Raw genomic sequence first — 13,244 nt, 5'->3', positions numbered from 1 at the left:
AGAGCCATACGTGAGGAACAGGGAACCACGGGAGTATACAACCAAGAGAAAATAAATCTTCAAAGGCTGGACTGGAGAGCACCTTAATGTATTCTGTCCCCGGGAACCTGTGTGCAGAGCCCCTCCTAGATAATAACTAGTCCCTGGTAGGATGCCTCCAGTGAAGGATAGCCTACTACTCATGAAGGGGAGATACATCCATTACGGACAGTTGGGATTTATGTCTTCGCTCATTCATTCTGGAAGTCACAAGCATGTGGCAAGGGCTATTCTCAGATGCTGGAGATACAAGCATGCTCAAAATGGGCCAAGGCTTCATCCCACGGAATGTAAATTCTTGTGGGGAGAAAGATAATGAAAAAGTGATTATATAATATAAGCTCATGCACAAATAAGAGCTATGAAGAATCCAGCAGGTTAAGGATTCAGAGGATGACAAGAAGGAAGGATATTCTGGGCAGGCTGGCCAGAGAGGCCTCCCAGGGGAGGTACTACGTCTAGGAAGTTCTTAGCTCTTGAATTAAGTCTATCCTCTGAAGCGATTTCAAATAAATCTAAATCCCCTTCTAGTTATTATCTCTGAATTTTTGTAGGTAACTAGTTACTTTTTTCTTGCCCTTGGCAAGCTTCCAAATTATTCCACTGGAGAATTCTTTGTCAAATGAATGTATTCCCAGCTTTATCACTGAAAGCCAAGAGAAAATGAAATGGCCCTTAGACAAGCTAACTTTGCAGGCACACATTTATTCCAGAAAACACGAAAGAGGCGTACCATTGAGTGTAACTTTCAAAAACTGTTTAAAACTCATTAATAAAGGTTGTACATATCTCTTAGTGCAGTTTAAAACCCTGGACACCGCCATAAATGCTGAGTTTCTATTTTAAAAAAAAAAACGTGTACAGATTGCTCGTTGCTTCCTCCCAAGGCACAGATTTCAGAATCTTCACGTCCATCTCCACCTGGGCTTTTGGACAAACAGTCATGACCCAGGACCATGTCAGCGCTCCTGCAATGGTTGAACCGGTGCTGAGCAAAGCGCCACTACCCTCCCCTTTGATTTGCTACGTGTTGTGTGTTGTCTCTGACTCTGCTCCCTTCTCTACTGTAACCGGTAACACAGGTTCATCTCAAGCTTTTGCTCAGCTACATCCCTCCAGTTTATTTCCCACCAACTGTCACTAAATTCACTGTGTCCCCATTCTGCACGTGTGCACTGGGGACAGTTATCCTTTCTCAAGGGAGTTCACAGTTATCCTTTCTCAAGGGAGGACGGCGGGGTTTTGATAAAGCAAGTGAATGGAAGTAAGAGAAATAACCAGAAGGGTGACAGCTTCGTCTGCAGAGGCAAGACGTTAAATTTGTATGTAAGGCATTAAATTTGCGGGACTAAAATAAATGTTTTGATACTGAGGTAAAATAAAAACAATTTAATATAAAAAGTAAAATATAAGCCATAACTTTAAGTAATAAGTACTGAGAACCCAGAAGAGAGACAATTTTAAATTCATGGCTGTGTGTGTGTGTGTGTGTGTGTGCATGTGTGTTTATACCCTGCAAATAGGCCTTCCCAAGCGTGCAATCATCTGACATGTCAGTTGCTGAATATGGTGTCTCTATGGGGCATATATGATTTCATGAGTTTTTGGTCTGGACAATTCAGACCAATTTCAATTAACATCCCTGGGAGACTTCATTGCTGACATGCCAAAGGTAAGTTTAGAAACATAAGTACATTCCAAATACACGAACCCTTTGGCTGCAGATGTGGGGGGACAAGGGGTGTCTTGTGAAGAAAAAAGTAGGGAAAAATAAACAAAACTCATGGACGTGAATGGAAAGCTGGGCCAGGACGGGTCTGGGGGATGATGTCAACACTGACACTCTTTTGTACCGGCACCAATTTCTCCTGTGTGTTCATTCACATTACTGTCCACAGAGAGACATCTTGGTTGGAGGTTTGTAGAGACCGAATTACCTTCCACTTTTGTGTAGGGTTTCCACTGGTAGAACCATCCACGGAAAGGTTTGCTGTTATATTCTGCACATTGCTGGGCTCGGAAATCCAAGCTATTTTCACTGCAAGGGTTAATATTGCACAGCTGATATACACGGCTAGAACCTGGACAGAACTTGCCACCATACTGAGGCCTAAAAATAAAATTAAAGAGCTTTAGTACTAGAGCTCACTATTAGTCACAAGCAATAATAAAGGAGGGACAAGCAAGACGAACACTCTCACAAGCTATGCAGTGCATACAGTCCATTAAAAGAACGGAAATAATGTTGTATACAACACATCGTGTCCCTTCTTGTATCCATGGTGGGCATGACCCATCAGTCAAGGATTTCCCTTTCTTTACTTTCTTTCCTAAGTATAGGCCTTGGGTAGGCATCCACTGCTCAGCAACGAGCTCCAGATTAGATAAAACTTATGTGCCATCTCTGATCCAAGTTTTACATTCTGGCAATTTCCTTAAAGAGTTGATGAAGGCATCTTCTCGACACTGATCGTATCGCCGGCGTTAGGGACACTCGTAAATGCACCCAACACGTTCTTATGAATGTGGATATGTGTCCGTGTGCCACACTCACAGACACACGCACCCCACATGGGTATCAAGACTCTTCCGACGTGGACCCAACCTACTCTCCAGCTCGCCTCCCATTCCTGAACATACTCAGCTTTCTAGAGTGTGCTCTCCACCTGCTGCCACTTAAGAGGTTGGGACACGGAAAAGAGAGAAGAAAAAGCCCCATTCGCCACGATCTCCAATCCAGCTTTGTCAGTCATTGAGCTCGTATTCTGATTATTTATTGTCCGACTTGTCTATGTTTTATTCCAGTTCATCCTAAACTGTGAACAAAAATTCCCTTGTTTTCATCTGCATAATCACTTTTCAACTTCGTAGGTGGCCTCCTCCTCTCCTGCCAAGCACAATGGGAAATGGATTTCCAGAGAAGGGAATCCCATTAGAACATAAATAATTATGATCTAATGGCAGGCCCTTTAAGATCTCGGTAGGCAGACTGCAAAAACCAGAAGGCAATCTAAAGAAAAAAGGAGCATAAACCAAACTGAAAATTCCCAATAACGTCTTAACCAGCTCCTTCCAGGCACAAAACAATCGCTCCTTCTCCTTCCTATCTTTCTGCAGCTTTCTCCAAAGGCGAAAACCCAGCTATGGATCATCTCACACAAAAGCTCAACGCAAACATGTAATATGAAAGAAGGCTCCGGGTGAATAAATTTATGTGACTAAAATTCCTTGTCTCTTTAGGAAGCACAAGAATGCTGTAAAACACCCCTGGATCTGCTTCAGCATATTTTATCCAATCTTCGTGTAAGTGCACGCTAAGATGGATTAAACAGGAACGGGAAGTGTCACACCGCCAGAGTGAGATTGCTTCGCTATTTCGGAACATTCTGGGGCGACTACTTCAATATTTCAGCAGTCACCGGGCTGGATCAAGTCCCCGAAGACTTCTTAAATCATTATCTAAAAAGCACTTTAAAAAAAGCCCTTAGGGGCGCCTGGGTGGCGCAGTCGGTTAAGCGTCCGACTTCAGCCAGGTCACGATCTCGCGGTCCGTGAGTTCGAGCCCCGCGTCGGGCTCTGGGCCGACGGCTCGGAGCCTGGAGCCTGCTTCCGATTCTGTGTCTCCCTCTCTCTCTGACCCTCCCCCGTTCATGCTCTATCTCTCTGTGTCCCAAAAATAAATAAACGTTGAAAAAAAAAATTAAAAAAAAAAAAAAAGTCCTTAAAGTGCCATATGATAGCCTTTCTATTCATGGTCACCTTCATAAGGCATATTTAAAACTTTCTTAGTTTAAGACTTTCTGAGATTTCTGGGGCGCCTAGGGTGGCTCGGTCGGTTGAGCGTCCGACTTCGGCTCAGGGCATGATCTCGTGATCCGTGAGTTCGAGCCCCGCGTCGGGCTCTGTGCCCACGGCTGGGAGCCTGGAGCCCGCTTCGGATTCTCGGTCTCCCTCCCTCTCTGCCCCTCCCCGACAGGCACTCTTTCTCTCAAAAAAAGAAAAAACATTAAAAAAACTTTTTTTTCAATTAGAAACGAAAAGACATTCTGAGCTTTTTACAAACAACCTTCATTTAGACTACTCAGTTTCAAGGCCGTGAAAGAGGACCACAGGTGTTACTACTGCAACTGAGAAACCGTAACACAGAAAAGATCTTGAAACTTCTACAGCACCCCCTCTTTTTGTAGATGAAGCGAAAAATGGCTGAGGAGGTTCATAAAACTTGCCGAATGAAGATCACACAGCCAGCAAGAGAGGGAGCGCAGCTGAGCCCCCTGCCTTCCACTCCACCTGCATTTAACTGAGCGAGGCAATAACAGAGGCCAGAATGGAAGAGGAAGAAGGTCATGCACAATGCTTAGGAGGCTGGCCTTTTATAATGAGGCAGATCTGGATTTAAATATCCTCTACCTCTTCCTCGCTCATCTTTAGGCAATTCTGTTTCACCTTGTAACCTGTCACGGGGGGGCAGTTGTGATGATTAACGGAGATGATGTTTGTAAAGAATTTAGGGCTGACAAACTATGGAAGCAGCCCAAGTAGGCATCGGTAGATGAATGGATAAAAAAGAGGTGGTGTGTGTGTGTGTGTGTGTGTATATATATATATATATATATATATATATATATACACAATAGAGTATTACTCAGCCATAAAGAAGAATGAAATCTTGCCACATGCAATGACATGGATGGAGCTCGAGAATACTATGCTAAGCGAAATGAGTCAGAGAAAGACAAATACCCTATGATCTCACTTTGTATGTGGAATTTAAGAAACAAAACAATCATGGGGGGCAAAGAGAGAGAAAGCAAACCAAGAATCCGACTCAACTCTAGAGAACAAACTGATAGTTACCGAGGGGGAGGGAGGTGGGAGGATGTGTGAAATGGGAGATACGGATTAAAAAGTATATTTATCATGAATAAAATAAAATAAAGCGATAAAGAACACAAAGCTCACAAAACAAATGAGATACAACAACAACAACAAACAAAACAACAACAAAAAAAGAATACAGGACTGAGTCTAGGGCAGAGTTAACACAAAAGAATCCTAACTATTTTCAAATGCTTTCTGCTTTTAACGACTGGTAAGAATCTGCATTTTTCCAGCACATCCTCAAATAGAGGTACATTTTTCTGCAGCTGTAAACAGGAGCGTTGGGATAAATTAAAAGAAAGTTCCACCATGACATCCCTTGGTGTACTGAGATTAAAAACAAAAACATAAACGGTCAGGAAGCAAACGTCTGGGAACACGATTTTGTTCTTACGTTAGACCATTATAAAATATACTCATATTTACTTCTGCATAATATAGCATGTCCTGACTACAAATGTTTGTAATATTGGCTGGGTGATCAGTGGGGTCAGGAGGGGAGCTCTGTTAATAAAGAGAGCCAGATAGACTGACTCACTCCTGGGTCCCTCCAGACTTACTCAGTAAGAATATAGGATGGGGCAGGGGGCACCTGGGTGGCTCAGTTGGTTGAGTTTCTGACTTGAGCTCAGGTTGTGATCTCACAGTTCCTGAGTCTGAGCTCCCCATCAGGCTCACTACTGTCATCACAGAGCCTGTGTCAGATCTTCTGTCCTCCTCTCTCTCTGCCCCTCCCCCACTCCCACGTGTGCACTCTCTCTCAAAAATAAATAAAAACATCAAAAAAAAAAAAAAAAGAATATACGATAGGGAAAATCCAGAAATCAGTATTTTTTTAAAGCACAGTTGGTGATTCTAATAATCACCTGAGCCTGGAAATCACCGGTTGGAAAATGGGCCAGAGGTTTGATTCAATTATTATTCTAGAACCATGACTCTCTGGTGGTGTATTATTTGTCGTCAAATAGACTTGCAATTTAGGAAAGTTCTATAATACCTCGGCATGTTTGGTTTTCACTACTCTAATTTTTGCTATTTGCTTGAACACACTTCATAGAAATTCCACTAGGCTCTTGCAGAGCATAATAATTGAAGAGTCGGAGAACCAGAAACAATGTCAGAGGGTTAACACCGGGGGCTCTTGGTCTGACTCTATCACTACCAGCTTGGTGACCCGGGGAAAGATGGCAGCACTTGTGCCCCCCATCTCCCCTGGTTCCTCATTTGTCAAGTGACTGGATTAGACAGCAGGTCGCAACTCATGTCTCTGTTCTAGTTGGATGGGGAGCAAAGGCCTGGAGAAATGTTTGGAGAAGGTTCCTGAGGCATTGTAGGACCTGGGAGGCAACAGAACTTCTACCAGGTAAAAATGTCCCCCCTGCCATGCCTGGCATAGGAAAAAGAAGAAGAAGGGCCATATGTGTGTGGTACCAGTCATTCCAGGACCAGATAACCTCTAAACACTTTGGAAGCTGACAAGTTGGATAAAGCTGTGAACTGGCCAGGAATAATTCATTTTTATGAAACAAAGTATGTTCTGGGAAAACGATCATTAAGTGAAATAAAAGCTCCCCGCGCTCCTCACAGGAGAAAATGAAATTGCTTAGGCTGAGTGATGGGAACAGACCAAACGCATAATAAACTAAAGCAAAGGAGAAATCAGTAATCCGAAATGGAGGGGAACCCCCACCCCACCCCAGCTTTACTACAACGAAGTGAAATAAGAACAGAGAACAACTAATTCAATTGCCTTGGGACAGCTGCTCATGTACTTGTCTTATTTGTGACGCATAATTAAAGTAAACAGTATCCTGAGGAGCCTTCATCTGGTTTAAAATGATAAAACACCACCAAATGGAACTACATGAGGGATTCTTTTATTAGGCATTTCCAAAATTACACTATGATATTTCCATGAACAATGCGCTATTATAATGAGAGTTCTCAATCCCACAGATATGAGAGGGGTTTTAATTTAAACCTCAGGGGTGTTATTCATGCACTTTACCAGCAGAGCTATTAAATTAGGTAATCTATTTCTTTCTTGGGAAAATACCGAGATTGTAAAGTGTTGTGATGTATGAAAACCAGATCCATGAAATAGGCTGAAAAAATGAAAAGCAATAGAATGATTTTAGGAATTCTATCCAAGATATGGGCTACATTCAAAGTACGAGGAGGGTGGTTTTAATAATCTGGTGTAAGCTGTAAATGCATCACAAGCCTGTCTACCGTCACACCTGGTTACCGGGCCTTGGATAAGCCAGCGAGTTTCAAATGGGGATGGCTTTGCCCCTACAGGACATTGGCCCCCTCTAGTGCCTGGAGACACAGGGTTGTTGGGGAGCGGCAGTCATCCTACTGACATCTGGTGGGTAGAGGCTGGGCCGCTGCCCAACATCCTGCCGTGTGCTGGACAAACCCCATAACCGAGATTTTCCAGCCTCGAGCGTCAAGAGTGCCGAAGTTGAAAACTCCTGCATCTGCCTGCCATCCCAAATTGCTACCCAGCACACCATGGTCAAGGCGTCTTCCGACCCTTTCTTTTATCTTGGAAAAAACTGGCCTCTTGATCCAGCGCAGATTGCTAACTCGGATGAGATACCAGGTCTCTTTAAAACTTCCCTTTTGCTCCCTCTAGCTTTCCCATTTTTACCAAGGAGGAATCCAGAGCAGGGACAGTACGCTGTCTATGGCCACACAGCTGGAAAGGCGCAGGGCCAGGAGGCGAACCTAGGGTCCTGGGATTAGGAGCCTGGGTTCCTGACCTTCGAGCTACACCACCACTCAAACAGTGCTGGAAAATGAAATCTGTTTTCCAAGGACCCATCACATTCCTCTCTCTCTACCACATTCTCCAAAATCCAATTTCACCGGTAACGCCCCTCTCCACCCCCTCCCCCTTGCTTTTGAGGACTCACCCTCTGCTACCCTGTGCTCCTGATGAGTTTAGGATGAAGGTGATAAAAGCCACACAGAGCCCGGATCCTTGTGCTGGACGCCCACTGCACGCTTCCCAGTATGTCAGGCATTCTACAGACCCAGTTCTAATCCCCACACCCCCAAAACTTCAGAGGTAGGTAGTATTATCTCCAATTTATACGTAAGCCCAGGTTCAGAGTTCAAGTGAACTCCCCAAAGTCACACAGTTAATAAACGGCAGACCCAGGATTTGCAGTCTGAGCTCTCGCTCTCAAACCCAGGCTCCCTCTACATCACTGTGCCAATCAGGAAATGTACATCTCACACGCATTTCACGTGGGAATTAGAGCCGATAAAACGAACATAAAACCGCCTTCGTTTTCAAAGAATACAGACGGCGGTTCAGAATCCCAGCGAGGGTGCCTGCAGGTGGCCAGGGACCAATCTCAGGCTGTAGCCCTTGTGATTAGTCCTCCTGGTACTCTGTTTTAAGAAAGTTGAATTCGTTGTCAATATCTTAACAATCGGGAAATTTCACACACATTTTTTTTTTTTTGGACTTCTGGTTTCTCTTGAAAAGTCAGGCAGATCTGTCAACACGTGTTGATGTACATTCCTGCAAGGCAAAAATCAGCATATTTTCCCCAGTTCATCAGTTTGAGACACACACACACACACATTCCGCTGGCCAAGCTTCTCTGGTCTACATCACAGGCATTTGATCGTGTGACCGTGTGGCTCTCATTTAGATTCAGAAAGTAGCTCAGACTATTGAGCTGGGTCTCTGATCGGCGTCGTATTCACGCACAGAGTAACTCCTTGGTTGCTGTTAAGTTCCTGACCGCTTCACCCCTTTCGATGCAAACAGTAAAATCCTAGTTGATTGCTATTAACCAGAAGGAAGAAAACACTTCCCAACAGTATGTAAGCAGAACAAAACAAAAACAGTACATTCTTGCCTTACAAATACTGATTTTCTGTTGCAGCCTTACTTGGGGTTATTGCAGTGTCTCTCTTGATACTTGACTCCGCCACCACAAGTTCGGGAACACTCGGACCACTTCGACCAGGCGGACCACTGGCCGTGGACGGGCCGGGGCCCGTGATCCCCAAACTTTACGCACTGGCCTTGCCGACACCACTGTGAAAAGAACGTGTGACATGTTTCTTGTCAGAGTCCGCCTGGGAAAGGGCAAGGAGGTGTAGACACCTGTTCGTGAACAGGAAAAACAAGTATGGGGGCCAAAGGGAGAACGCAGGACACCTCGAGAGCGTTTCTTTGCCGGCCACGCTTCACGAACACCCGGTCACTCTGCATTTACTGCATGCGTTTTGAAAGGCTGACATCTAGCGAAGACGGGTCTGTCACCAGCCGGCCGAGCAGTATATGCTTTGTGAGCTGTCGAGGTGACGTGTTCAGATAAGATTCCACCCAAGGGCCAAGGGAGAGCGCGCAGGCACAGTGACAAGGGTGCCTCCCCCCCGACCTTTAGACACAAGGCTGCTTAAAGAACAATGTGGATCATTCACTCAAGGAGAACCAGTTTTTTAGGTCCTAACACAGAATTTATCATTCTGATTACTCATCATAAAAACAGACATTTTTGTTTATCCCCAGCCATCCCTACAGAGCACGTCTTATGAAACAGACTAGCTCTCCGTCCACAGGCATTGTGCTTTTAGGTAACACCCTTTGACCTTACGGCTGTGTGAAAGGCTCCTACTCCAGACCCTGAACCGATGACTTTGAACTCTCTGAGTGTCTTTTATGAATTAGCTCTGGGTCTTTCATTTGCCAACGCTCTGGTCAAGCCAGGGCGAGAGAGCTGTTTTCTGTGCTAACCTTTCCTTCTATTTTCCTTTGTGATACATTCCAGGCTTTGCCGGTCATCTCTGTCCTTGGGGACTGCTTGAGCCTCTCGTAGTGGTTTTATGCCTGTGGTGCTTTTATTATGAGCAAGTTCTGCATGACTTAGTGTAACTGCACACTTTCCTGAAAGCCTCTGCAACGAGATCCAGCGGGTTGAGGTTTGGACCGTGCCAGCTTCTGCCGAAGAGTGAGGGTTGAGTCGCAGAATTATGGGAGAGCTGTTTGACTTTCCAAGTCCTCGCTTTTCCCCTGGGATACATGTGGCTTCTCGGCTGTTTATTGAGTTGCTAGTGCACTGTGCCTGGGTGAAGATACTGCTTCCTTCCTTCGATTCTTGCTGGGTGCGGATTAATTCTTGTGTTTTTAATTTGTCTTTGCCCCGGATTAATTTCACAGTCTGCATGAAATCACAGAACACTGTTGAGAACTTTCAGGGGGAAAGCAGTTGGTTAGTAGAGGATTTTGTCTACTGTAAGCAGGAATCAGAATCTACCCTCCCAGGAATCCCCCGGGGCCGGGACTCTCCCCGGCTGAGCCCAGTGGCTGAGACAAAAAAAACAACAGCCAACAAGAGAAACAGTTCCAGTTTACGAAGTTGCTTCTAGGTGCCGGAAATGGTACAGGAACAGGGAGAGAAGGACTTCCCATGCAGGGTCTAACATAATCCTCCCAAGGTGCTACGGAGTTAATAACTATTTCTGGATGAGAGAAACGTAGCAAGGAAATACTAACGCAGCACCACGGAGATGGAGACTTCACTTAAACTCAGTAACCAAAGCTCCTTAACAGGATACGGATCCTTCGCGCCTCACAGGCAAACGGTCCACCGATGTATCTTAACCCTGGTTTCTTTTTTTAAGAAATGTGTTTTAAGATCCATTCCAAACCTTCAATTAATTTAACTTTACTTCACTATTTTTCCGAGTATTGTCTTAGGTTGCTAACGGATTGTTTCCTTCGGCTTGTCCATTCGGTATAGAAAACAGGAATAAATATATGAATGCAACGCACACCGACACACCCTCTTTGGATCTAACTGCAGAGGTTTTAGGAAAGTGTGCAGTTATGCTAAGTTATGCAGAGGTTGCTCATAATACACACACACACACACACACACACACACACACATATATATATATATATGGACACACACATGCATAATCCACATATACGTATAAAATTCTACACAGGTAATTTAGCTATCCATCTATATACATATACTGATATGCACTTCTTCTAATTTCAAATTGAATGGCCAGATCTGGGCAGACACCTTTCCTGACAGATACCAAGCACGAGCCTTTCTTTCCTTCTCCACATGAGTAGATAAAAGTATGTGGCTTTTCATATCCTCACACGTTTACAGAAGATTCATGGTACAAAAGTCACCGAATGACCAGGGACGAGATAGGGAGGGAGAAGAACTGGGTCACGTTCCAGTTATAAAGGAACACGTGAACACAACATGGAATAGTTGCTAATCCGTAGGACACTCGAGATAAAGCGTAAGACATGCTTATGCTTATAAGAGCCCTGGCCTCATGGAGTTCACAGTCTCGCGAAGAGTCAGTTTCATCCCCCAGTGGAGGAAGAGTACCACGTACGTAGATGCAATGGTAACCATACCGGTGTGATGATGGATGGAGCTCATCTAAATGCTTTCTGTGCTGGGGACCCTCAGAGTCGAGGGCGTTCCCCCACTATTGAGAACTGCAGTCTGGTCTTCTAAAATAATGATGGGGGTGGGGAGTGGCACTAGGACATCTGTTTTCGAACTTCTGGCTTCAACTGTCTCAGGTTACAGTAACTAAAATCTAACCCGGGGCATTTTCAGCCCCATGGAACTAGATCCCTGGTGTATTTATGAAATAAAAACCTTAGGAGCGCTTGGGTGGCTCAGTCGGTTGAGCGTCCGACTTCAGCTCAGGTCACGATCTTACAGTATGTGAGTTCAAGCCCCGGGACGGGCTCTGGGCTAACAGCTCAGAGCTTGCAGCCTGCTTCGGATCCTGGCGCGCGCGCTCTCTCTCTCTCTCTCTCTCTCTCTCTCTCTCTTTCTCTCTGCCCCTCCCTCGCTCATGCTCTGTCTCTCTCACTCTCAAAATAAACATTAAAAAAATTTTTTTAATGTGAAACCCATGCCATTTGACACTTACTTTCCTCATTTCTTATATCCATTTTTTTTCTTGCACGTCCCTCTTATGTTTAATGCTGTTGCCTTCATAATCAAAATATACCCACTAATCCTTGAGGTGCAAGTCCTAAATTTTGATGCTTTAAAAAATAAGAATGACTTCAACACTACTTACATGTTCAATTAATGAATTCACTGCTTTGCCTTACCACACCTAAAACAACTCCATGCATATTGTCAGTGAGAACCCTTATTGGAATTTTCTAAGATGGGTATCTTGGGTGAAAAGTGGCATGTAATGCCTCCATGTTTTAAAGATTCATTTCCTTTAAACTCAAAGAGTTAAAAAAAATGCAAATCTTCTAAAAGATGCTGAGTGACTTAATATCAGAAAGCATTCTCTGAACATTCATTAATTTTCAGGTCCTGTATCTCTACCTTCATGGTCAATCTCTCACTGAATGTCTCTCCCATCCAACTGAGGAACTTCCATTCAAATCCCAGCATCCGTCGTGGTGTACCCCTTCACTGTACTTCTTTCTAAGTGCACACCTAATTCTGAGCATCGACAGTAAGTAGGTGCTTAAAGAAGGTATGTTTCAAAAGACGGTCAGAGTTATTGGTTTCTGCACAGGTAGGTCCCCCCACTAGACTGAGTTCTTGAAGAGATAAAACTGAATTGTGTTCATCTTTGTAACCCCAGAGCCTCCTGTCTCTGATATCTAGTAGTCAATAAATTATTACGCGAATGAGTTCACTTTAAATGACCGAGTCTTCTATACAGGCTCGTGCTGCCTTGACAGACCCAAAAGCAGAGATCAAAGAACCTGGAATATCTCCATGCTCCCCTCTTTCATAGCTTCTTGGTTGCGATCTTTCAAAGCAATGCCCCAAATCTGGACCATTTCCTGCTACGTCAAGTGCACCTGTCCTCCAGACATTAGCGGGGAAGGAGGAAAAAACCCAGGAACTAATATATGAATGTTCTTCATTCAAAACACAGAAATCTCCCATAATCTCCCATATTGGAGACGATTCTTTAGATTGACGGTATTTGCTGGCTCAAGGATTTCTGGTACACCCTAGATGGAGATGCAGCTTATCCTTTGCTAGGAATCCCTCTAAGTGATGGGACTCCAGTGAGCATGTCAGAAGCCCAACGATAGGTCCTGGGAGGTGATCAGTAGGGGCCTTGTATCAGGGTAGAGTCCTTCCTTTGCTACTAAACAGGACATCTGCTCCTTGAAGCTCTTCTATACTGAATCAAGTTTAACACAAACAGTATACAATAAAATCCACCAGCTTGCTGAAATAGAAATATTTCATCTAAAAATGGAAACCAAAGGCAAAAAGAAAAAAAAATCACCCTAAACACTTGAGCCAACTGGGTTATATTAG

General features: G+C 44.3%; 1 protein-coding gene across 2 annotated transcripts in view; it reads right to left on the bottom strand.

Moving 5' to 3' along the window:
• ADAMTS18 (ADAM metallopeptidase with thrombospondin type 1 motif 18) overlaps positions 1-13,244 on the bottom strand; it is a 161,586-nt gene that overhangs the window by 44,950 nt on the left and 103,392 nt on the right. For both annotated transcript variants that reach the window (XM_053210141.1, XM_027075794.2), the window contains exons 12-13: positions 8,835-8,983; positions 1,977-2,149 (exon numbers count right to left, since the gene is read on the bottom strand). In XM_053210141.1, the coding sequence (XP_053066116.1) occupies positions 1,977-2,149; positions 8,835-8,983 (322 nt within the window). The remainder of the gene's footprint in view (positions 1-1,976; positions 2,150-8,834; positions 8,984-13,244) is intronic.

The sequence above is a fragment of the Acinonyx jubatus genome, chromosome E2, assembly GCF_027475565.1.
Source record: "Acinonyx jubatus isolate Ajub_Pintada_27869175 chromosome E2, VMU_Ajub_asm_v1.0, whole genome shotgun sequence".
In the NCBI taxonomy this organism is placed as follows: domain Eukaryota; kingdom Metazoa; phylum Chordata; class Mammalia; order Carnivora; family Felidae; genus Acinonyx; species Acinonyx jubatus.
This window is presented reverse-complemented; position numbering and strand designations above follow the sequence as displayed.